Source organism: Prunus mume, linkage group LG8, assembly GCF_029339155.1.
Source record: "Prunus mume cultivar Tortuosa linkage group LG8, ASM2933915v1, whole genome shotgun sequence".
Classification (NCBI taxonomy): Eukaryota; Viridiplantae; Streptophyta; class Magnoliopsida; order Rosales; family Rosaceae; genus Prunus; species Prunus mume.
In genome coordinates, this window is record NC_142705.1 from 22,518,610 (window position 1) to 22,545,676 (window position 27,067).

At 37.3% G+C, this 27,067-nt stretch overlaps 1 protein-coding gene across 1 annotated transcript; it reads right to left on the reverse strand.

Annotated features, from left to right (window-relative positions):
• Positions 1-2,405: 2,405 nt before the first annotated feature.
• BPM4 (BTB-POZ and MATH domain 4) lies at positions 2,406-12,501 on the reverse strand. Its single transcript, XM_008245917.2, has 4 exons — positions 11,888-12,501; positions 6,987-7,332; positions 6,569-6,848; positions 2,406-2,854 (listed from the first exon to the last, which is right to left on the reverse strand). Exons 1-4 carry the CDS (start codon positions 12,274-12,276, stop codon positions 2,586-2,588), a joined length of 1,284 nt encoding a protein of 427 aa, XP_008244139.1. The 5' UTR covers positions 12,277-12,501; the 3' UTR covers positions 2,406-2,585.
• Between the last annotated feature and the right edge of the window lie 14,566 nt (positions 12,502-27,067).

Here is a 27,067-nt window from a genome sequence, read left to right on the forward strand (position 1 = left end):
GGTTCAAATCCTAGCATCCGTGTTTTGTGTGTGAGTTTAATATGTTATCACACCTCTCAATAGGAAAGGTCTCAAAAAAATAAACCCTGTGTTTTAACAATTTGGCCAATTTAGTCTCAACGTTTTTAATTTGGTCGATTTAGTCCTTATGTTTTACTCCATTAGCTAATGTTGTTCATTCCGTTAAATTATTGTTAAAAGAAAAAAACTGTAATTGTTTTGAATAAATAAAGAAATTACAAGTTCCCTTTAATGATAAACAAAATAAAGGCCTGCAAGCCACAAATTCTCCGATTGATCACCACCGATTCAAACCCTCTAATAAAAAAACTTATCCAATTTGCATCAACGCCGCCAGTCTCTTCTACATGCCCATAATACAATCCATGGGGTGGATGAAAACATTAGCAAGAGCAAAAGGGTCCTGACAGCCATGAAAAGAAGGATGAACAAAAACAAATGGATTGCTGGCTCTTGCAATTAGGGGTGGTTGCGGTTCGGTAACCGCGAATTTTTACTCAAACCGCAAACCGACCGACTATTTGCGGTTTAGTGATTTTTGAAACCGAAACCGACCGCGTTTTGCGGTTTACGATTATGTAAACCGCAAAATGCGGTCGGTTACAATTAGCGGTTTAAAACCGCGAGTTCTCAAGCATTCACAAAAATATAAATTCACAACCTAAATAAATAAATACACAACCTCAATTTCTCAAACATATATAAATTCACAATCTCATCAACTTCTCAAGCATTCACAACCTAAGAAAATTAAAGTTACAATTCCAAGCATTCCAATTAAAGTTAAACTTCTCAAGCATTCCAATTCCAAATCCTTTAAAGTTATAAACCAAAAGGAAAATGCAAAGCAAAATGAATTAAAGTTACAACAAAAAAGAAAAATTCAATTCAAAGTTAATTAAAGTTACAAACTAAAAGGAAAATGCAATGCACCAATGTTACAAACTAAAGTTACAAACTCAAGTGTTGGTGGTGAGTGGATTTGAAGAACCCCGTTGTGTTGTTTGAGCACCAATGTTATTTACAAATAAAACAACATAGTGTAGTACATTTTATTATAAGAAGAAGCATAAATAACATTAGTATAAATAAACTAATTACTTATAAGTTGTCATATGTTCCATTTCCTTGTAAAATTCAACTCCATCATCCGTGTGGCTATATTTTGCGGTTTGCGGTAACCGCAAGTTTTGAAAATCAAATACCGCAACCGCAACCGCAAATGCGGTTCGGTTCTTAATACCGCAAATGCGGTTCGGTTTACCGCGATTGCGTTTCATTGCGGTAAATTGTCGGTTGGTTTTTGTGGTTTTTCGGTTTTTCGGTTTAAAATGCCACCCCTACTTGCAATCATGCTTATCCTTTATCTTATCAAGCTTACCCGCTAGCCTACTGTTGCACTGCCTTGTGCTTATTTTTTTTTCTCTTAAAAAAAAATTAACAAAATAAGAAAATTTTAAATAAATAAAAAAAATTTGGAAACCCAAACTCTAAACCCTCTTCTTTAAACAGCAATTTAACGAAATGGGCAATATTGACTAACGGAGTAAAACACAAGGACTAAATCAACCAAATTAAAAACAGGGGGACTAAATTAGCCAAATGGATAAAACACAATTACACAGGACTATTTTAACATTTAAGCCACCCTTTAAATTCAAAAGGCAACTATACTTATTTTTTGGTGGCTAGGATTGTTTTGGCTTGAAATCCCCTTTAAATTCCATCAAAATCCACCAAACTCTATTACTTGATGTATGTCCTTCAAAGTCTATGACATTTTGAATACATCATGTCTTTAAAAATTTGGATTGAATACACCCATATTTGTATGGACTTTATAAAATTCCATTAAAGTCTAAATTGAATACACCGGAACTTTTATACTCCTTTAAAATCCTGAAAATACCCCTAGATTTTTAAAGTCGTTTAGAATCCCTTAAAAAGTCCAAATTGAATACATAAGTTTAGGAGTGCAAAAACTTAGGAGGTTGGGCAACAATTGGAACCATTCGACTTGCTTGGGTTGAACTCATCCTTGATTCATTATCTTTCCTCTTCCTTTGATCCACTAATCTGTTTGCCGTCCAATGTCCCTTGTTTTGTAACACCAAACAAACTACGTCCCAAATTTGACCTCTTTGCCAACTGATAGGTTTTGCTTAAACCTATTCTGTTGTTCCATTGCTGGTTTTAGCATCTTGTCCCCATCTGAGGACTATTAGATAATTCATTAATAAGTGTCTCTCGAATCGTTGAGGTTCATCAATTTGTTGGTGTGTGCATTTGGTTGATTGCATCAAAATCAAGCCTAGTTCTCTTTTTCTTCCATAACAATCCGAGAACTAAAAATTGTTCATGCCAATGTTTGCACTTTAGACATATATACCTCAGTCCACTGCATCACATTTCATCACTGATTCAACATACAATAGAATACAGATTTCAAAATACGAGTTTTTGTTTTGGGTTCTTTTTCCCTCTTTGTACAATCCTATCACGGTTTTCTATTCCCTTTCATTCCATATGTGTAATGAAAACACCAATTCAACACATTTACCATATCAACCTTCTTGCCCAGGACTCATACCTCTTGCATCACCACCATCAGAAGACTGGACCCAGAGGCTTTGACCTCTCTCTCCTACATCTTCCCAGTTATGTCTACGCCTATCAGTTGTATCCCCACCATCAGAAAACTGGGCCCAAACGCTTCGACTCTTTCCGCCTCCGCTGAGTTCCTCCTCAGTTCCTGCAACTGTCTTCAAAAGCTCTGACTGCAACAGTGGGCAGTTCTCCTTGAGCAACTCAAAACCATCTGTTTCCATGACGGCTGCATAAAAAATAATAATTAAGAATGTGGTTATAGTAATTGTAAACAGAGGACTATAGCATGTAAAAGGGAAACTTTAGATTCCTTTGCTAATTCCAGATTTGGATCTTCAGAACCTCCTGAAGAGAAGAATAATTTTGACATTAATTTATGCAGTTGAGATTTGAATTACTAAATTCATAGATTACAGTTGGACAAAAAACACAAAGAAATTATTGATTTATTGTATTGAATGGGCAGAAAGGGAGGGAGTGCCGATGGCTATAAATAAGGAATCATTGCAGAGAACTAAATCACCTGTTTTGGCATGCGATATCAACAAAATACACATGAGTTTACCCCCAAAAAAAGTAGACAGACACTACTCATTAAGGCAAAATGCTAAAAATTGAATAATCAGGCAGTTCCCCCAAACCCTCTCATCCTTGTGGAGTGCAACCTTAAAGATTAGATGAAGCATGATGCACATACAAGTAAACAAAAGTTCTCCCGAATAATAAGGGACACATGAACCTACTCAAGTCAAAAATCACAAAATTTAGTGAGCATCAGATAATTTTTTTTTTTATGAATAAGTCAATGTGGCAGCAAAGAGACATAACACACCAGCTTGGAGACAAGCACGCATTCATTCACTTAAAGTCCTGGACATGACTTCAAGTCCCGTAAGACATGAGGACAACATCCAAATGGATTGTGCAGGAAGCATGTACGAACTAGCTAACCATACCAACAACACATTTAATAATGTGGTCTAGCAATAGATGAAGACGCTGGTATATTTATCAAGAACTAGAGCACCAACTTGGCAGATGACTAGGTATTTAAATTCATGGGAAGAGAGGGTGGCCTACATCAAATCCTTATCTTCAGAAACTAGTCCAAGATTTGTCTTCGCTTGAGAAATACCAGCTGAGGGAAGCGGAGGAGCGTTGGGGGTGGGGGAGGTTGCGAGGTATGGTGGGGCTGGGTTAATTTTTTGTTCCAACTTTTAATTTTATGTTATTTTATTCTTTTATATATAGGATTTTAAATTTTTTTAATTAATTTAAAAATAAAGAACTTTTTTTTATTAACTGGAGGCCACATCAGCTATAAAAATGGGACCTATGTTGCCATGTCAACATTTAACGGACTTGTTAACAGTAAGAGTAGCAGATGTACCTATATGTACGTTTTTCATGAGTTTGTGTATGAATTTGTAGAGTCCTACAGGTTTGGGATCCAATTTGAAATGACTATCAAAGTTTGTAGGGTTTATGCAGTTAACCCTAACAAATAATTTACTACGTATTTTAGGTTCATTATCTTTGAGTCTTTCTATGTAAAACGATTAATGTTTTAGGTTGCATGATTCTCTCTTTCCACATTTTTAGGTGTATTAATTTGGGTCTTTTAAATGATTCTGTATCAATGACTACAAAAGGAACTACTTTGTAGGGTTTGAAAGTAAGTTTACGGTGAAAGAAATTAAAGCTCTCACTCATAAGTGAAGAGTATTTATCGGGTGAGTGCTAATGGCTGGGATGCTAATGTTTTATCTAGTGGCTCTTGTCACAAACCGTGGAAGGGCATCTCTAGTGGTTATCCTGCGTTTCTTCAAGGCTGTGAGTTTGTGGTGGGTGGAAGAGATAGGGTGAGATTTTGGGAGGATGATTGGTGTAGGGGAGGTGTGCTCAAAGAGGTTGTCCCTGGACTCTTCATTCTGTCCAGTAAGCAGCTTCCAGTATTTCTTCTGTTGTGAGTTCCGGGGTGTATCCCCACAATTGGGATTTCGGATTTAGAAGGCACCTTACTGTGGGGGAGATTGATGAGGTGACTAGGTTACTGGTTACCCTGGATGGCGTTAGATTGATTCCCTCTAGGAGGGACAACAGGTGTAAGTTGGATCACTCTGGGTTATACTCGTGCCACTCTTTTTGTTCCTTCATTCTCCCAATGGTTCTGCAGAGGAGTTCCCTCCTTATCCTCAAATTTGGAAGGCTAAGAACCCCCCAAAGGTTAAAATTCTTCTATGGCAGGTTGCCATTGGAAAAGTAAATACTTGTGACACTTTGCAGAGGCATCGCCCCTTTATGTGCTTATCCCCTCACTGGTGCACTCTTTGCAATATGGATAGGGAAAGCGCGGATCATCTGTTCATTCACTGTCCCTACTCCTTAAAGGTGTGGTGGTTACTTCTGCGGGTAGTTAATGCTGCTTGGGTTATTCCTAAAGGCTGCTTTCAGCTGTTATCCTACAAGATTGATGCACTGGGTAGGGGGAAGAAAGCTAAAGTTCTGTTGGGTTGCTTGGTGCATGCAGTGTTTTGGAACTTATGGTTGGAGTGTAACAAAAGAATTTTTTAGGACTACCAAGGGTGTGGGGGTGGCTGAGATGTGGTATAGAGTGAAGTTTTGGGCGGCTTTATGGGCTTCGGTTACTCCTGTTTTTAAGGATTTGGCTCTCTTCTATTATGCAAGATTTGTTAGCGGTTGTGAAGTGGTGTGTTGCGGGTGGCCTTTTTGTTTGCTTTTGTCCTCTTGTCCTCTGTTTGTTTTGGTCTTGAGGTTGCTGTTTACTTTTGTTTTGCTCCTGTGGATTCCTAATCCACTTGCTTGTTTCTTCATTTATCTCTTTGAATTTATAAAGTTTCTATTCAAAAAAAATATGTGAAGCATGAGTTAACTAGGAGTGATTCCCAGACACTTTTAGTGTGATTCCAAAGGCTGGTGTGACATGGAACTTTTTTAATTTCTGTATTGGAGTAATTCCAATACACCTCTGGTGGGAAACAAAAGAAAACCTCATTTTGAAACTCTTTGATTTGACTCAAAAGGAACTTGGAAATCCAAAGGTTACATTAATGGTAAGTAAAAAATCCTCCCTGTCTTTTCTGTACAAGAAAAAAAAAAGTGAAATCAAGAGTCTAGTACTACTTTTGATGAGGTAGGAGCCAACTGCAAGTTCAGTTTTGGCTAATACTTGTAAGAGGATGGGAACCCTAAAGTACTAACAAAAGAGTTAAATCACAGTCTTCAAAATCAATATAATCCTATTTGTAACTTGTAAGAGTATATAACCCAAAAAGAGGCAAAAGTCCGAACTTTTTGCAACTGCCAGAGTCCAATTACAGTATCTAGCAGTATTACTATTTGTGAATAGTTTTTTCGGAACCTTTTTTAGGACCATGGGGACACAACCCAAGAACACGAAGTATACAAGACCTAATTAAGAGAAGAAACAAATGCAGAAAATAAAAAGAAACAATATCCTCAAGGACCACTCAAATAGACATCTTAACAGTCAACCTCCCAAGTCATGAGTAAGAAGCACCACATAAATAAGTTGTGAGTACAAGCTTCTAAAGAAAAAGAACTAATTTCTGAGAAGTGCTACCTTAAAAACCTTGGGTTCCATATCCACAACAACTATTTCATGATTATCCTCTTCCATTCCATTCAGAAATTCTCTTTCGAGACGGAGATATAAGCCACCTACTCTATTTAAGTATAAATATTTGCTTAGACTGATCTGTAGACGGAGCAGAAAATCATCTCGCTTAAAAGTCTACTTACCTCTAATACAACTGCAAGTGGTAAAGCTGAACCCCTGAAGGGGACTTAAAAGGAAAAAATAGCAAACCAATGGCATTTGAAAGTGTATATGCTAAACAGAACTGCTTATTCTAATACATTAATAGAAAACATGCAAAAACAAAAGGGACATACGTACCCACTAGATTTTCAGCAGCAAATTTCAGGCAAACGGATTTTAGATCCATAGCAGAAAAACGATCAGCCAAGGCCAGAATATTGGCAACGGAATTGACAGATATATCCTTGCAGAGAACAGATTCACACATCAGGGCAAGCCTAGCTAAGCCATATTTGTCTGCTGCAGCTAGCAACTTTGCAGCTAATTTGTCCGATAAAGATGGCAAGCAAGATGAACTTGTTACTGAGAACTCTTCATCTTCAATAAGATTGTCTGTATAAATGAAGTGCAGCAAAGCCTGCTCGGCAAATATGAAATAAATTACAAAGAAAACCAGGATAAATTGGTAAATTACATCAACTTAAATAAACCTTGGTTATTTATTCTCGGAAGGCTTTATTTTAAAGAAAAAGAACTAATTTCTGAGAAGTGCTACCTTAAAGACCTTGGGTTCCATATCCACAACAACTATTTCGTGATTATCCTCTTCCATTCCATTCAGAAATTCACTTTCAAACTCGGGAGACCGAGCAGCCAATACTAGCTTGTGAGCATGAAACTTTACGCCACGCACATTGAAAGTTACATCTGAACCTTCCTCATTCTCCAATAACATACCAAAATGAGCTCCAATATCAGACTCAGGGACATCTATGGAGTGCAATCTTGAACTGTCTATTGCAGAAACCACAACACCAACAGTGCAATTAAGCTTCAAGCAATCGTCCTTAAGGAATGTCGATGACTCAAGCATAGTACGTCTGAAAAAACGTTTGTAGCCCCTAAATGAAACATATGCAAATAAGCTTTTTGAAGGGGAAAAAACATATACAAGAAACGAGTTTAAGGAATCTTATGAAAAATCCTTTAGATCATTTCTGGAAGTCTTGCATGTTTTAGATAACAGTGATGATGACCAAATACATGACAATGCAGATGTTACACGCATTCTCCAAAAAGTGCACAGTAGAGTGAAGGAATATTGCAAATATGCATTCAGATGTTTAAAATACTACAATATTTAAATATGTAGAGGCCAGAAAATTCCATGTTAAGCCACAATGTGGAACTAGAAAACCTATGATGCATGCAAGGTTAAAAAATTGTTTATGACACTGGAAATAATGATACTCAAAATCTATGGAATATTGGTGAAAATATCTATATAAATCATGAGAATATGGAAATTTTGAAGTAAAACTTTCAGGAAACGTGAAACTATTCAATAATGCACCTATTAAATATGGTATTTAATAGGGGCATTATTGATGGAGGAGATAACAAACTTGTTGAGGCTGCTGAAGCAGGTGAGATTATTTCCATACAAAGAAGATGCAAGAAGATGGTCCTTAGAGCCTTCAGGGCAATTTTCTTGTAAATCCTACTTAAATCAATTGAGAAACATACCAGGAAGTCCACCTTTTCTCCCTCAAAGTCTGATTTGGAAATCTAAGGTTCCTCCCAAGGTTACGGTTTTGGCTTAGTTGCTGGTACAAGGGAAGGTTAACACCTGTGATTACTCCAAAGACGTAGGCCAGCATCATCTTCATTACCACATTGGTGTATTTTATGGAAGAATTCGGGGGAGAGTGTGGATCATGGTTTCTTAGCTTGCCCTTTCCGCTGGAGGATATGGTTCTTTTTATTTAATGAGATTAATATTTGTTGCGTTGTGCCAAAAGACTGTTTCTCTTTGTTGGGTGAGAAGTTTAAAATATTGGGTGGTGGAAAAAAAGGCTAAATTATATGGGAGGTGCATGGTGATGGCTATCATTTGGGTTATCTAGTCAGAAAGGAATCAGTGGGATCTTTGAAGATGTTAAGGAGATGGAAATGGAGGAGGTGTGGGAGAAGGTCAAGTATTGGGCAGCGATTTGGGCATCCGTTTCACCTGTTTTTCAGAATACATCTCTATATGATATCATTCTAGATTGGAAAGTTGTAGTGTCTTGATTATTTTTGGTTTCTTAGATGTAATTTGTCGAATTAATGTTCTTTCCTCTTCTATTCCTGGTGGAATACTTGTCTACTTTACTGTACAGAATCTCTTATGAAATAAAATTTCATCTTTTCATTTTTTTAAGAAAAGCACCAATTAAATATGTAAACTTAATAACTAATCTATCTACAACAAATTTTCGACCAAAAAAAATCTATCTACAACAAATATATGGCATGTAAAGTGAAAGAAATCCGTGTTGTGGACTTCAAACAGAACATTATTACCTAAGCTAATTGGTTGACTTATCAAATATGAAATAATTATAATATTTACTAATTTATCCATACTAAAGGCAGCAAGCATGTAATTTATGTGCAATATAATGGAAGTTGTTGTAGTGTGGTGAAAGTTATAATACAAAGAGAGAAAGAGTGAGATGTGAGAGATAATATGGGGTGAGATACTTCAGCTGTTTTTTTCTAAAACAGAAATATTTTAATTTTTGATTCTGTACTATTTTATCCTCTTTAATGTGATTTTCCTTCAATGGTTTTCTTAAACAAAGGATTATTTTTAAAATTTCACCAAACTTGAAGTTCTACCTTATGATTATCGTATAGAATTATAGATACTTATTAAACGAAATTAAACTTGTATAAAATTAGTTGGTATAAACAAAATTAATCATTACAATCAATGTGTAAAATATCCATTGATATACGGAGCTTCCATCAAAATTCCATGTTTTGATGCCACTGATATCAATAAGTGGTGGAATGAGATCACCCACATCTTGATATATGTGACTGAGATGTCAATGGATTTAAGCACATTGTGTGAACTTTTAAGATATTCTCAATAGTTTCTGTTCTGGATACTATTCTAGCTATGGCTTAGTGAAAAGCCTTTCAAAAGAGCCACCCTTAATAAGCAAATTTGGTAGTAGGAATGCTAGCCATGTACTCTAATCTTGACTTAATTTGTAAATAAATTGTCAAGGTTTGTGTGGCGTAAATAAAAAATAGCAATTGTACACAATAGAATGCATCATGAAACTAATAAGTTTTTGCACATTGATTCAAATTTGGAGAACCTAATGTGTCTGGACGTTATTACCGTGCGGACACCATTGTAAACAGGGAGGAAAGCAAGGAGAGGTAGTAGAAAATACATGACGTCTGCACAGTAATAACGTCTGGACATCCACATAGGAGAAACTCTGTATATATATAATCATGGATGTAGTAGTATTATATGAAATTTACTAATTTAATTTATGCATTATTGATTTGTTTAGCATTGCCTTAAGTTTCAAGCAAAATATCTTCCCTCTAAAAGTTTATACAAAACCTTAATGTTGTCAAATTAATTTCCATTGTTACCCTAAATTTTACCAATATGTCAATCAAAATAGACACTTCCACTAATATTTTTATCAATATGATTATGAACTGCTGGTAGTGACGTTTTGATTCTTGATTTTAATTATCATAGTAGCTAGAAAAACCTTTAAATTAAATGTAAAATCCTGAATCCAATTAATGAAAAATTAGTGAAAATTTATTTGTAATTCTAATGATAATAAGAATATTGAATGAAATAGAATTGCCCTTTCAGTCATTCCATAATCATTATCTTCTTCCTTTAGTGAAGCATGTAAGATAGGTGAACCTCATTAGCCTAAAAACTGTCAAGGCCTGACGTGTGACTTCACCTTAATTGAATAATACAAGCCTGCTACCCTCAATCTTCCCCATTGCATACACCAGATTTGTTAATTACATTAAAATTTTGTATTCTGATATTAGGTTCTCGATTGATTACACAACTTATCTCCTCTCCAATTTCCTTGTTTAGAAGATCAAGCCCCTCTCTCACTCCCTAAACCCTTTGACTCTTTCATTTGCGACGGAACAATGGCAGCAAAGAAAATTGAGAAACAGCCAATCAATCCTCCTATTTCTTCAATTTATGAAAAAATTGCTCAACTATTTTACATTTCACTTATATCACTTAAAGCACCATGCCCGTTGCCCCCTATTTAAAACTCTTTTACCAACCTCCCCCCTACTCTTATAAATCATTAAATAAGAACCAATTAAGTACCCTGCCCCCTTTGTTACCTAAAGAGGAAAAGAAATTGAAGCCTCACTCCAATGTGTCAGAGGAGATGTACTGTGTAGCACTAGGTGATTGTACCCATATGTGGTGAGCTGGCAGTTGGTTGTATTAATTAGGAATTGGTTGTGTTGGATTTGTTTTCAACAAGATTATTTTGTGAAGCTATTAAAGTGGAGGTTATGGACACTTGTATTATTTAAAGGCTGAAGTGCGGCACATTTTGCCCAAGTCTTAAATCATTCACAATCCTTCTACTGATTTCAATTTTTAATATATCTTCTTCAACTTCTACCTACCAAATAAGTATGAACAGCATCATTAAAAGCTACAAAAAACTTGTTCTGGTCCATATCCACACACACACACACACAGAGAAAACAGAAACAAAAAAAAAAAAAAAACTCAAAACATCAGATATGAAGTGTGCTCCACACGCATTATTTTACCTAGACACACATTCCACCCATCCAACTACTACATACTAAAAAATACAATCACAAATTCACCTTTTCAGCTCATTGTCACCAAATCCATCTCACCCTGCATATACTATAGGGAACACGGGGTTCAAAGACTAAATTCATATGATTTGTAAGTTGCAATACCAATTCAATTATTTCGAAGCGTATGTGAGCACATTAGTTCTAAGTCCTAACCTACTTCAAGATGCAAAGTTTGGATGTCTTTGAATTCTCCTTCTCAACAGTTGATACGTTCAGGAAGTGGTCTAGTGGAATAAATAAAAAGTCTCAATGGTGTGGGCTGGATAAACCGGTGTAATAATGAGCCTACTAGTAATGCTGTTCCTTTGGAGGTTTTGACATGAACGGAACTAGAGGGCCCAGTCTTTGGATCTTATAGTATAGGGGATGAACAAGACCGCTAAAGAAAATAAAACAATATATGGTATGGTAATGGTTCTATCATTCCGTATCAGGTGGTCCTCCCCCTGGTACAGTTTGCAAAAGCTTCAGAATTTTTCTCTTATGGAGATCTCCAAATCGATGAAAGTTGGACTTGCAAAGATAGGATGAGGGTTCTAGAGCTGAGCTGAGTTTAAATTAGCAATTGCTACATTTATGTAACAAAATGCTTAAATTCCTCTATTTCTTGTAAGTAATAACATCCAACAATCACTACTATCAGAAACAAGCTTCATATTTAAAAATTCCAAACAAAACCCAGAACCAATCGAATTATGAACAAAAGGAAAAGCAAAAATTCAAAATTAAACCATAAAAAACTACCCAAAAAAAAATACATTTGATACTCACCACATGCTACCTCTATACTTGAGCGTGTAGGGCCCGCTTTCCAGAGAGCGATCGAAATGGCTATGGACCTTGTGCTTGCCATGAGTACCCTGATCAACCAGAGTGAGCTCGAAGAGAGCTCGCACGTCGGTACCTTCGCTAGCTAGAGCAATGAAGACGGAGACATAGGCGGAGTTATCCTCCGGGTTCTTCCCGTCTGGGTAGAAATAGATGGCCCATTGGAAGCCTCCGACGGTGAAAGTCTCACTGGCAATGTGTTTGCCGACGCCAATTCCTTTGGCCAACGAATAGCCTTTGATGACGAAGTTATGGGAGCCGTTGACGGTCTCCGTGACGAAGCGCGAGCTGGAGGGAGAGACCAGAGGGCTCTTGTGTCTGTGTGAGAACATTTGGGGTTAGGGAAGAAGAAGAATAAGAAGAATAGGGTTTGCAATTTGAAGGTCAAGTTAGGTCAGTTTGGAGATGGAAGACATCAATTTGTTCGATCGACTTTTGCAGAGAAGAAATTTGATGGTTTTTGTTGTTTGCTGGTATATGATTTTCTTTTCATTTGCAGGTCTGTTTTCTCGAAAGAGCGAAGTTCCAGGTGAGAGAAAGGGATATGAATTCGCCTATTTCCCAGGGACCTGAAAATGAAATATATTGTCTTGAATGCCCCTGGATTCTAAATTTATTGCCATCTGGGGCTTGCATTGAGGGATTTGGTTTTAGAATTTTGTGTTTACCCATCGCTCTAAAAATTACTATTCATTTTTTTGTTTTATTCACAATTTTATTTACCTTAATAATTAATGTGGATAATATTTTCTGATAAGATTTACGGTTCCTACTACAAGACTATTCATAATCGATAAAATTTCGGATAAGATTTTTGTTCAAATTTCTGATGAATTTCAAAATTCAAATTTCAGATAAATTTTTGGGTTCAAATTTGAATGAATTTCAAAATTCAAATTTGGATGAATTTCAAAATCAAATTTCAGATACATTTGGGTTCAAATTTGGATGAATTTCAAAATTCAAATTTCAGATAAAATTGGGTTCAAATTTGGATGAATTTCAAATTCGATAAGATTTTCATCCAATCAAATCAAGCCACGTGGCATCTTTATCTTGCCAAATTTTTCTATAAAACCAAAGGCTCACCTCATACCTCTCACACCACATCTTTCAATATTTTCATTTCTTAGAGTTTAGCATTCATACTCCATTCATTCTCAATGGAAGAATATAGGAGATGCTTGGAGAGGCATGAGAGAGAAAGAAAGGAGAGAAATAGAGCCGATGAAATCAATGAGTTGCGAGAGGCAAGTTGATGAACAAGTTCTCATAGCAGTGGCAATGGAAGAGGAAGAGAACCAAGGTCGCCGCGGTTCACAAGTCGCCGTCGCCGGAATGTGACAGACATAGGCATTCTCGAGTAAGAATCTTTTGGAAGATTATTTTATCCCAACTGCTTTGTACAATGATGTTGATTTTCGAAGGCGATTTAGAATGCAACCCCACTTATTCAATAAAATCATGCATGATATTTGCAATTATGATGCATATTTTGTTCAAAAGTGTGATGCTATCTGGGGTTTTGGGCCTTCTGAGCAAAGCTTACAATGTTATACGCATGTTGGCATATGGAGCATCTGATCAGTGGATGAGGTTGCCCGAATGGGAAGTCCACTACGTTGGAGGCTTTGGTAAGATTTTGTGATGCAGTTGAAAACCTGTACACTAGGGACTACCGCGTAGACCTACTCCCAGGGACCTCCAACGGCTTCTACAAAAAGCCGAAGCTCGAGGATTTCAGGAATGATTGGTAGCATCGATTGCATGCATTGGCAATGGAAGAATTGCCCAACTGCCGGCAAGGTGATTACGGAAATAGGAAAGGCACAAAAGTATCATCCGGAAGCCGTTCTTGGCTTCGACACATGGGTTTGGCATGCTTTCTTTGGAGTTGCCGGAGCCCAAAATGACCTCAACGTCCTGGGTCAATCTCCGGTCTTCAACGATGTTTTGAGCGGCCAAGGCCCCAATATTACCTATGAAGTGAACAATACAGTCTACGACGGGGTATTATCTAGTGACGGTATCTACCCAAGGTGGACCACATTTGTCAAATCCATTCGAATCCCCGATCCCATAAGCAAAAATTATTTGCTACTTATCAAGAAGGATACAGGAAAGATGTCGAAAGGTGTTTTGGCATCCTTCAAGCTCGATGGTTGATTGTTCGAGGTGCGGCTCGTATGTTTGATGAGGAGATCCTCCGGAGCATTATGATGACTTGCATCATCCTCCATAATATGATTGTGGAGGATGAGTACGATTATGATGCTGGAGAGGTCTATGAATCGGATCCAATAAACACGGCCTTGACCCGGATTTATGAAAGGCCCATGGGGCCAAATGGAGAACCGTTTGAGCGGAACCGTTGGTGAGGGACGATCGTATGATGACCCGGATGATAGATCGATATACAGAGATGCAATCTTCTTATATTCATGAAAGCCGTCAACTTGACTTGATAGAGCATTTATGGACGGTGAAAGGGAATGAAGATGAATGATGGAGCATAGATGCTTTGGTTATGTTTTAGGCCTTATGTTTTGGTTGTGTTGTTTAGTATTTCTTATGGTTTGGTTGTGTTGTTTTTTTATTTATTATTGTGCCTTGTTTGTAGTTTTTGTTTTGATTTGAATTATGTTGTGTTTGATGTATGGAATATGTTGAATAAAATTGTCTTTTATTGAAGGCTTTGTTTATGAAATAAAGAAATCCAATACAAGTCATTAAGAATTACTACTACTAAAATAAAAAACATGAAGTACACCAACTTTAATACAAAACAAGAAAATTAAAAATACATAAAAGGTATGCCAACTAATTTAATGGTTTTGATCATTTAACCAATCCGTGTTGCTAGGCCCATCATCCTGAAAAGTCTTCTTCTTATAACATCCTTCGTTCTAGCTTCCAATATTGTTTTGTATCAGGGGACATATGGCTTGTATCCATCGCCATAGTTTCCCGATCCGTCTTCTCCATATCTTTTTGTGCAAATACTCCTTTTCTCGTGCACACTCGGCTTGAATTGCCACCTCCATATCTTGGCGTTTTGCTCCAATTCAATTCTTATGCCGTTTTGCCTTGCAATTTCCTCCGAAACTTTGAATTATGATTGCTTGAATTACCCGTTTTCTTTGCCTTCGCAGCCTTTCGGCCAATGGGCCTCGGTTCCTTTTGGATGGGTGAGTCTTCACTCATAGGGGAATCGAGAGGTGAATCCGATGTCGTTGCATCACGGAGACGTCTCGTTTAACACAACGTCGGGACCCGTTGGAATAATATTGAAGCGTTTGATTTCACCATCTCCCAACATTCATGATGGGTGAATTTTTGCCACCGGTTGCACCGAACCACATCTGTGCTTGAATGAGCTATTTAACAAAAAAATGGAAATGCAATAACTATTTAAAATATATTGGATATGCAAGTAACAAAATAAAAATAATGGAAATGCAATTAACCTTACAAATAAATTGGAAGTGCAAGAAATATGAAGAAACAATTGGAAATGCAATAAATATTAACAACATATTGAAAATGCAAGAAATATTAACAAAATATTTGAAATGCAATAAATATTAACAACATATTGAAAATGCAAGAAATATTAACAAAATATTTCAAATGCAAGAAATATTAACAAAATATTTGAAATGCAAGAAATATTAACAAAATATTGACAATGCAATAAATATTAACAACATATATATATTAGGACATTAAACTTAATGATTACGAAAATTACAAAATACTTACTTGTTAGTACGATTTTCCCCACTTCTATACAAGTTTATCGCTTTTGCCAAGGCATCTCTCCATTTTGCCATCTCTTTGTTGAGAAGTTTCCACCTACTCGACAATGCCATTTCCGTCTGAGTGGAGTCCGAATTTTTAAAATTCGGCATGAATTTTTTCCACATATGGAAAAATTTCATCTCATTGCCGACAAGGGACAATGACAAACTCGAGCCAAGCCTCACACAAAGAAACATCTTCCATGGTGCTCCACGCCCCTCCGGTTTCAATAGAAGAAGCCATAAAAATAAAAACTAAAATTACAAGGTGAAAGAGATGAAAATGTTGAGTGAAGAGTGAAGAAAATGTTGAGTGAAGAGTGAAAATATGTTGAGTAATTGTAGAAGTAGAATAAAACGTATGAGAATTGGTGTTGAAAGTGAATGGTATTTATAGGTATTTATAGGAAAAAATCAGAATTTTTAGGATTTTTAGTATTTTTTTAAAATTTAGATTTTTTCATAATTTTATTGTCAAAATCGCCACCGCTGGATTAACATTTGGAATCAAATCGGAGTGCCACGTGGCTTCCACCCGCTTGTGGTGGCGTCGCTACGACGTCGACGCGCGGTTCAAATTTTTAGCGTTGGCGCGTGCATTGCACGCGCCAACGTTAAAAATTTGAAAACCGCGCGACGACGCCACCGACGTCGCATGACGTCACCTCCATCGCGTTTTGGACTGGCGAAAGTTGCCTTGGGTTGATGGGTCCACACCCCTGGCATGGTCGAACGAGATTTTGTTTTTTCCCCCTCCCGGGCTGCATGGTCGAATAGCTCTAAGAGCCCTCCAATGATGAGCCCAAATGAGGCTAGGGAAAAAAATTTGCGTTCAATGAGCAGCCCGGGTGGGACCCACCAACCCGGCCGCCCAAGGCAAGTTCCGCCGAGGTCCAAAACGCGGGTGACGCCAGCCGACGCCGACATCGATAATCAAATTTTTTACCTTTGCGCGCAATGCACGCGCCAATGGTAAAAAATTTGAACTAACATGCGTCGACGCCAAGACGACGCAAGCCCAACTACCGAAGCCACGTAGCATGCCCCAGCTCCGATTTGATTCCACACCTTCATCCAACGATCGGCGATTTTCCAAAGAATAAAATTATGAAAAAAAATCGAAATTTAAAAAAAAAAATTACTAAAAAATTCTGATTTTTTTTTTCCTATAAATACCCTTCACTTTCAACACTAATTCTCATACATTTTATTCTACTTCTACAATTACTCAACATTTTTTTCACTCTTCACTCAACATTTTCATCTCTTTCACCTTGTAATTTTATTTTTTATTTTTATGGCTTCTTCTATTGAAACCGGAGGGGCATGAAGCATCATGGAAGATGTTTCTTTGTGTGAGGCTTGGCTCCGAGTTTGTCATTGTCCCGTGACAGGCAATGAGATGACATTTTTTCATATGTGGAAAAAAATTCATGCCGAATTTTGCAAAAAATTCGGACTCGTCTCGTACGGAAATGGCATTGTCGAGTAGGTGGAAACTTCTCAACAAAGAGATGGCAAAATAGAGAGATGTCTTGGCAAAAGTGATGAACTTGTATAGAAGTGGGGAAAATCGTACTAACGAGGTAAGTATTTTGTAATTTTCGTTTTATTAAGTTTAATGTCCTAATATATATATGTTGTTAATATTTATTGCATTTTCAATATTTTGTTAATATTTCTTGCATTTCAAATATTTTGTTAATATTTCTTGCATTTTCAATATTTTGTTAATATTTCTTGCATTTCAAATATTTTGTTAATATTTCTTGCATTTTCAATATTTTGTTAATATTTATTGCATTTCCAATTGTTTCTTCATATTTCTTGCACTTCCAATTTATTTGTAAGGTTAATTGCATTTTCATTATTTTTATTTTGTTACTTGCATATCTAATATATTTTAAATATTTATTGCATATCTATTTTTTTGTTAAATAGCTCATTCAAGCACAGATGTGGTTCGGTGCAACCGGGGGTGGCAAAAAAAGTTTCACCCATCATGAATGTTGGGAGGTGGTGAAATATTGTAAACACTTCATAATTATTCCCACGGGTCCCGACGTTGTGTTAAACGAGACGCTTCTCCATGATTCAACGACATCGGATTCACCTATCGATTCCCCTATGAATGAAGACTCACCCATCCAAAAGGAACCGAGGCCCATTGGCCGAAAGGCTGCGAAGGCAAAGAAAGCAGGTAATTCAAGCAATCATAATTCAAAGTTTTTGGAGGAAATTGCAAGGCAAAACGCCATAAGAATTGAAATGAAGCAGAAACGCCAAGATATGAAGGTGGCAATTCAAGCCGAGTGTGCACGAGAAAAGGAGTATTTGCGCAAAAAAGATATGGAGAAGACGGATCGGGAAACTATGGCGATGAATACAAGCCATATGTCCCCTGAAACAAAACAATATTGGAAGCTAGAACGAAGGGATGTTATGAGAAGAAGACTTTTCCAGGATGATTGGCCTAGCAACACGGATTGGTTAAATGATCAAAACCATTAAATTAGTTGGCATACCTTTTATGTATTTTTATTTATCATGTTTTGTATTAAAGTTGGTGTACTTTATGTATTCTATTTTAGTAGTAGTAATTCTTAATGACTTGTATTGAATTTCTTTATTTAATAAACAAATTATTCAATAAAAGACCATTTTATTCAACATATTCCATACATCAAATAAAACATAATTCAAAATTTTAAAAAAACTACAAACAAGGCACAATCATAAATAAAAAACAACACAACAAAACCATAAGCAATAGTAAACAACACAACCAAACCATAAGTAAATAAAACATAACCAAAGCATTTATGCTCCATCATTCATCTTCATTCCCTTTCACTGCCCATATATGCTCTATCAAGTCAAGTTGACGGCTTTCATGAATATACGAAGATTGCATCTTTGTATATCGATCTATCATCCGGGTCATCATACAATCGTCCCTCACCAACGGTTCCGGCTCAAACGGTTCTCCATTTGGCCCCATGGGCCTTTCATAAATCCGGGTCAAGGCCATGTTTATTAGATCCGGTTCATAGACCTCTCCAGCATCATAATCGTACTCATCCTCCACAATTATATTATGGAGGATGATGCAAGTCATCATAATGCTCGGAGGATCTCCTCATCAAACATACGGGCCGCACCTCGAACAATTAACCATTGAGCTTGAAGGATGCCAAAACACCTTTCGACATCTTTCCTGTATCCTTCTTGATAGGTAGCAAATAATTTTTGCTTATGGGATCGTTGATTCGGAATGGATTTGACAAATGTGGTCCACCTTGAGTAGATACCGTCAGCTAGATAATACCCCGTCTGGTAGACTGTATTGTTGACTTGATAGGTAATATTGGGGTCTTGGCCGCTCAAAACATCGTTGAAGACCGGAGATTGACCCAGGACGTTGAGGTCATTTTGGGCTCCGGCAACTCCGAAGAAAGCATGCCAAACCCATGTGTCGAAGCCAGCAACGGCTTCGGATGATACTTTTTGTGCCTTTTCTATTTCCGTAATCACCTTGCCAGGTAGTTGGGCAATTCTTCCATTGCCAATGCATGCAGTCGATGCTACCAATCATTCCTGGAAATCCTTGAGCTTCGGCTTTTTGTAGAAACCGTTGGAGGTCCTCGAGTAGGTCTACGCAGGTAGTCCCTAGTGTACAGATTTTCAACTGCATCACAAAATCTTACCAAAGCCTCTAACGTAGTGGACTTCCCCATTCGGGCAACCTCATCCACCTGATCAGCAGATGCTCCATATGCCAACATTCGTATAACAGATGTAAGCTTTTGCTCCGGAAGAAGGCCCAAAACCCCAGTAGCATCACACTTTTGAACAAAGTATGCATCATAATTGCAAATATCATGCATGACTTTATTGAACAAATGAGGTTGCATTCTAAATCGCCTTCGAAAATCAACATCAGAGTACAAAGCAGTTGGGATAAAATAATTTTCCAAAAGATTCTTACCCCGCGAATGCCTATGTCTGTCCACATTCCGGCGATAGCCGACTTGTGAACCACGGCGGCGACCTTGGTTCTCTTCCTCTTCCATTGCCACTGCTATGAGAACTTGTTTATCGACTTGCCTCTGCAACTCATTGATTTCATCGGCTCTATGGTTTCTCTCCTTTCTTTCTCTCTCTTGCCTCTCCAAGCATCTCCTATATTCTTCCATTGAGAATGAATGGAGTATGAATTCTAAACTCTAAGAAATGAAAATATTGAAAATGTGGTGTGAGAGGTATGAGGTGAGCCTCTGGTTTTATAGAAAAATTTGGCAAGATAGAGATGCCACGTGGCTTGATTTGATTGGATGAAAATCTTATCTGAAATTTGAAATTCATCCGAAATTTGAACCCAAATTTATCTGAATTTTGAATTTTGAAATTCATCCGAAATTTGAACTAAAAATTTATCTGAAATTTGAATTTTGAAATTCATCCGAAATTTGATCCCAAAAATCTTATCCCGAAATTTTATCCGATTATGAATAGTCTTGACACGTAGGAACCCGTAAATCTTATCCGAAAATATTATTCAAATTAATTATTGAGGTAAAAAAAGTTGTGAACAAAACAAAAAAATGAATGGTAACTGCCCTTAGCAAGGGCAACGGGTGAAAACACAAAATTCTGATTTGTAAGAGCAACCACTATTCACGTGAATAATGGCTGCCCTAGCTCCCCCCTTTGCCATGGCTAAGGGCAAATGGGTGGAGTTGCTCTAAGAGCATCTCGAGCCATACCCAAGCGGGAAAGGCCCCGCCAGCCCAAGCGCCTCAATGAGAGAGAAGAAGCCTCGCAAGAGCCGGGTCTCACTAGGCCGGGCAAGCCCAAGGGCAAGTTCCGCTGGGCTTCAACCCGAGGGCGTCGGCGTTGGCGTCCGCTGACGCCACAAAGACAATTCAAATTTTTTTTGTTGGAGCATGAATTTCACATGCCAACAGTAAAAAATTTGATTTTCGCTGTCGACGCGTGACGTCATTGCCGACGGCCCCAACGAGAATATGCGACATGGTGCTTCGGATGCTCCGATGCAATTTTTCCAGAAATTTGACGGCCTTGATTTTTTGGCTTAAAAATTGCAAAAAAATCGAAAAAAATTCAAATTTTTTTTAAAAAAATACCAAAAAATTCTAGATTTTTTCCATATAAATACCTAACAATTTTATTCACTTTCCACACCAAATCTTCATACAAACTCATTTCCTTCCAATGTTTTTCACTTTCCACACCAAATTTTCTACTACAAAATTTCATTTGTGCAAAAAAACAAATGTTATCTTCCATCGAAGCCGGAGGGTCGTGGACAAATGTTCGAAGAGGTCAAAATCTTGGCAATGAGGTAAAAAAAAAAAAATTTCCGTTTTATTCAATTTAATGTCTTTATATATATATATATATATATATATATTTCTTGCATTTCCAATTTCTTTTTTTTAATAGATTAGTCAAGGCAAAACAAAAAAGAGGAAAACCATTACACATGGCTCCTTAAGTGAACAATGCCCGCAGTCAGTTCTAGTGGTGCGTTTCGTGTCAGAAATAATGGCACTATTACGTCATCCGAAGGAAAATACTCCCCCACGTCGTGATCAAGTGGAACCGCCTCCGCCAATGATGGAGTTGTCCTTGTATTCCATTGTGTCGGACTATGAGGACCAAGAATATTTCAATCGTATGATGAGTGAGTAGGTATTTCAATTGTATGATGAGTGAGATGTGAATTTTATAATAAATATGGATACGTGGTAACCGAAAATTTTATCCGAAAAATGTTATCTTAAATTTTAAGTGAAAATTTTATAATAAATAGTGACACGTGACAACCGAAAATATAATCTAAAAAGCTTATCAAAATTAATGGTTTAAAGTATAAAAAAATAGGAAATAAAGTACAATGAATAGTATTTGCCTTAGACTTGCCTTAGACTTAGCTCTCATGGGTGGAACCACAAATGGCAAGGCTGAGACTATTCACATGAATAGTGGCAGCCCTTGCTTGCCCTTGCCCTAGACTTAGCCCTTGTGGGTGGAGATGCTCTAAGTACCCAAATTTGCATAGAGTTTTACAAATTTTTTCTTGTTTATTATCTTGTTTTTAAAGATGAGAATAACTTTTTCGATTCAGTTTGAGACGTTGTCTTCTCATTAAGTTGCACCTACAAACAAATTATTGATAGGATGGATAGCTTGATCATGTCAAAGAGGCGCCACGTCCATCATCACCTCCGGTCACGGTCTCACTATGCATGCCAACCTCCAAGGTGCCCATCTCCACCTTACTCAAAATCGAACCCTTCTTATCCTAGCTGGGGGTACCATCGTCTCCATTGCCACATGTTTCAAGCTCATCTCATGCAAGAGCATCCTCTAAGATCATCTAGTCAAGAATGGGATAGCACTTTTTCATGACTTTCATGTAGCATTGGAAGCCATCATTTGTGTAAACTGACATGATCGTCATATTGTCCACACCTCTGTTTGTCTTCATGGAATCATCTCCATCAAGTACGATGGTTTGTTGTGAAAATAGTGTGGTGGGGGGAACAACCTGGAAGAGACCAAGTCACCCTCCACTGGCATGGAAGACTATCCAACCTTACTCCCACCATCGCCCTTTCTTTATTTAGCATTTATTGGTTCATGATAGAACCCAAATTAAGCAAACTTCTATAACAATAAAAGCAAGAAGAACCTCAAATCTTTTCTTTGGAGATGCACGTTTGAACTCTCTAAGCCTGGTTGGAGTAATCAGTTTTTTGCTCAACTTCTTGAGGTTGTTCTTCTCAGCTCAGACTCTCACAAAGACTCTCACAATCTACTCCAATTTCCAACCTCAAAGGGAAGGTCTTGCCCACCTATTTGCAAAACCACACATACATCGTGTATTAGATCTTCGACCAATTACACTAAGGTGGATACAACATAAAAGTTTGACCTCATGACATACAAATACACCACCAATATTCATAAACTCACAAATGTACCACCACCCCCTGTTGCTGAGTTTTTTTGTAAAACAATATTAGTAGGCAAACTGAGCAAAGCTGGGCTCACTAAGCTCTAACTGCCTCCATGATACATACATGCTCAACTATGCAAATAGACATTGGGATTAATTTGCATGGGAACTAAGCCTAAAAGAATAAGGAACTTATGAGCGTATGCATGAAGTGACACCCTCAACCCACACTAAAAAAAATCCATGGTGCATTAAGATCGACCTAACTAGTGGCTGGCTAGCCTCTCATCCTCTCTAGGTAATGTTAATATTTTCTTTGTCATCGCTTCATCTGCCGTATCTTCTTTATCGTCAACTAGACCATCATCTCCTTGTACTAACTCGGCCTCCTCATTCTCATCACCCATCTCACCTCTCATCTTTTGGGTCCTAGTCCATAACGAAATCCTCCACACCTCAAGCTGTGAACTCTATGATTCCGATATTTATTTAGTATGTTATATGCTAGGTCGTGCTTCGAAATGGGGACTTACCCAACTTAAATGGCGAGGTTGCCTTCTTTTAGACCTCAACTCAGTCAATAAGTTGGGATAAGCTCTTCTACTTCTCATTCGCAGTTGACGTGCACAAACATTTAATTCTATCATGACAGTACTTGAAGGCATGCACAAGGCAGGGTTTATACCCAAAATAAATAAATAAATAAATAAAAACCAACAAGAAAAGGACACAAAGCTACTAATGGAGTGCCACAATTGTTTGCCTAATCAGAAGATCAGCTTCCTCAAAGGTATGCAAATTAAAGCAACATAATTTGTTATGCACTTTTCTCTCAAGCACTCGATTGACTAAAGCATCAAAGGGTCTTTGCCCGACACCACATTAGTGTCACCCCCGTAAGCTCTTCTATTTTTTCAAGTTGTGGGACGACTTGGTTAGTCACACTAACCTAGTCTAGGCGCATTGCCCAACTTCAATCTCGAAGCAGTCATCCCTAACTCCTGAACTCTAATTACCTCCACTGCATCCACCTCAAATATCGCCATATTTCTGGTCAACTCATGGCAAATCTCTTCAACGGCCTCCATAGCCTAAACAACTTGTAGAACAAAATGTTCATAACTTGTGGAAATTAAGCCGAATAAGAGTGAATCTTGTTACCACCACCACACATGAACTAAGAGACACCCTGCTTACCAATGTGCCTAACACAGAAAAGAAAGAAGACAAAAACTAGTGAAATCCTAGTCGCCATATTTTTTTCCCCCAAAACCCTCTCAATATCATTTCTCTTTGTATTTCCATGGAATATAATGTCAAATTAATTGCTCCCTTTTCTACTAAAGAAATTGACTCACTCATTGTACAAATTGGATTTCTTAAACCTCCGATTGCTTTCATGATATCTTTCTTCAAAAAATGTTGGCATTCGATTAAACATGATATTTGTTTGGATTTATGCCATTATTAGTGGGCATATACCTTGTGGTGTATTTTTCTGTATCTGGAATAACCCTGTGTGATTACTGTGCTTCCACATTTGCATAAACCTTTTTTAGTTAGTTTATGCCATTGTGGCTGATGGTTTTGGTGCCTAAGTTATGAATACAATTATCACTTACTCTATAAAAAAAGTTACATCCCTCAATTCTGTCGGTTTGAGTGCTTGTATTGCTTACGTGCACGGGCAAAATTGTACTTCCTCCTTTCACTTAATGGAGACTTACTTTGTTAACTTTCAATAAAACTGTAAGGAAAAAAAATTTAAAAGTTATAAATAAAAAATTAAAAAAAACTAAAGCCTATCTAAGGAACACAGTGAGGCGGGGGGATGCCTAGGCCAGAAGTGGAAGCGGATACATCCCTTTAGTATACGTATAGTAAATGGAGGTGGATAATAAGGAACAATGATAAAATTTCAGTTTATGACGATCCATACATTAAATTCTGGCTTTGCCCTGAACCCATCCGCTAGACTTCAACAGCCGCTCATCACAACCACCCCAAAATCCGCACCCCATCATGCTCCTCCTCTCTCTCTCTCTCTCTCTCTCTCTCTCACTCATAGTGAACATGAGCCACTAAACTTCAAGGGTAGGGTACGAACAATAATTTTCTCTAATTGTTTTAAGATGAAACAGACCTGACACATATCCAAAGCGATAAAGGTTGAAAAACTACAAGAAAAATCTCTCTATTTTCCAAGTCCAAGAGCAAATAAGAAAATGTGTTAAATCCCTTTATGTTCGTCATGTCTAGGAACTTATGGTAAGGGGGAAATGAAAAGGGGATTTGTGATGATGATGATGATGATGGCACGCACGCAACATGTGCACTCAAACTGTGGAATTGAGATATGTGACTTAATTTGTTAACAATGGCAAATTACATGACGAAATTGAGAAAATTGGAATTACGGGTAATTGAAATTGTTTTTTAGCTCAACTCCAATGACCAAAAAGTTTTTTTTACCATTATTTTGAGATAGTAAATTGAGTAGTAGTTATCCAAAAGAGTGCATACATGGTGAAAAAGGAAAAAAGCCTCTCACCAGTAAGGACTTCGTTGATCTATATATATACATCTCCTATGCTATCTTGAAATGTAGTTTCTTGTCATTGGAAACCTCCTGAGGGGATTTGCTGAATTTAAATGTTGATGGGGCATGTTGTGTGGCTGATAGAAAGATGGGGTTGATAGCAGTAGTTTGAAATGCCAATGGAGAATTAAGGGGTGTCATGACTCATGGCTAAACCTATAATTTGTTGTCTTTCCCCTAAGGTTTTTAAAGTTTTGGCTATGATTGGTTGTCATATGGCAATAGATGCAAGATTCACAAGGCTAATCATTGAAAGTGATTCGTTAGAGCTGATTAAGGTTGTGAATTGAACTGAATTTGACATGAGCATGGAAGGAGAGTTGATGGAGGAAGTGAAAGAATTACTCTTTCGTTTCGCATTTGTATCCTCACAACATCAATCTCATTCATGTAATTTTGTAGCTAATTTTGTGGCTAGCCAATTAGCCAACAGGGCCTCTAAATATTATATCATTTACACGAAATCATTATTTAAAAAAAGGCTAACATCAAAAGACCTCTGTCAAGGTTTGAGGTCATTCTCAATATGGGCCCTCGAGTTTCAATTTCATCAATTTACACCATATTGTTTTCAAATCTGACCAATTTACGCTTTTTGTTAAGTTGACTGTCAGAAAATCCATTAAGTGATGATGTGTCTTTTGTATGGCCCACTTTTTTGGCTTAGTTAAAATAAAATACTAATTATAAATTATAAATTGAATATATTTTTTTAAAAGTAAAAATAAAACTAACCCCTCTCCGCAATTTGCCTACCTCCCTGCTAGCCCCACCACTTCCCCACCCTCCTTACACCTCCATCGTCACCTCAACCCAGCCACCATACCCACCGGTGGCTCGCACCCTATCTCTCCCTTCTCCCTCTCCGGGGCTGGACTTTAGTGATGAACCAATCTTGCTTTATGTTCAGATGGTGGTGAAGGGTATTTTGCCCGATAAGTTCATATTTCCGTTTATGTTGAGTGCTTGCTCCAAGGTTGTGGCTTTCTGTGAACGAGTTTAGCCTTAAAAAATAAAAATAAAAAACTTAACCTTATAAATTAAGAACTCTAACATAGTTCAGCCTATATACAAGTACTACATTTTAGGGGTGGGCGCAAAGGTTTGGTTCACACCTCAAATCGGAACCGAAATTGACACTATTCATCTAGTCCAGTTTTGACGAAAAAAATTTATAAAACCGTCTAATCTGGTTTGCCTAAAACCTGTTTTTGTTCCCGATTTTTTTAGTTTTGGACCGGAATATGTTTAAATTTTTTTATTTTTATTTTTTTAAATCCAACTAAAATTTTATTTTTTTGGGGCTTAAATAGCTGGTCCGGTTTTTTCACCACAAGAACTGGAACTAGAATCGACCAAACTGATCTGGTTCGATTTTTGGTCAACTAAGTCAGATTTTTGGTTAACACGGGTTTTTCCCTTTTTTTCATCCTGGTTCAGCTCGGTCTTTCTATTTTTCAATTTGAATGCCCACCTCTATTGCAATGTTTTTTAAATTTTGCCTAGCAGCCATAAGCCCCTGTAGGGTAATTCTTTACAAGTTACAACTTTCACACTAAACTCTCTCTCTCTCTCTCTCTCTCATCATAAATATTGTAGAAAATTCATAATCAATGAGTCCATTCTCATAAGGCGAAGACAAATTGAGATAAATAATGATGAATTTTGTAGTTTAAATTTTGATAGCTTGATTGAATTAAATTTTGCAACTTTTGTGGTTTTGTGAGTCAATATCTAAT

Bases quoted from the DNA above. Each gene is read 5' to 3' on its own strand.
- BPM4 (XM_008245917.2), bottom strand. From the start codon at position 12,276: ATGTTCTCACACAGACACAAGAGCCCTCTGGTCTCTCCCTCCAGCTCG. The intron at 7,333-11,887 runs GTGAGTATCAAA...TGTTTCATTTAG, and splicing joins AAGTATAGAGGTAGCATGTG to GGGCTACAAACGTTTTTTCA. The intron at 2,855-6,568 runs GTACGTATGTCC...TTTTTTATGCAG, and splicing joins TGCTGCTGAAAATCTAGTGG to CCGTCATGGAAACAGATGGT.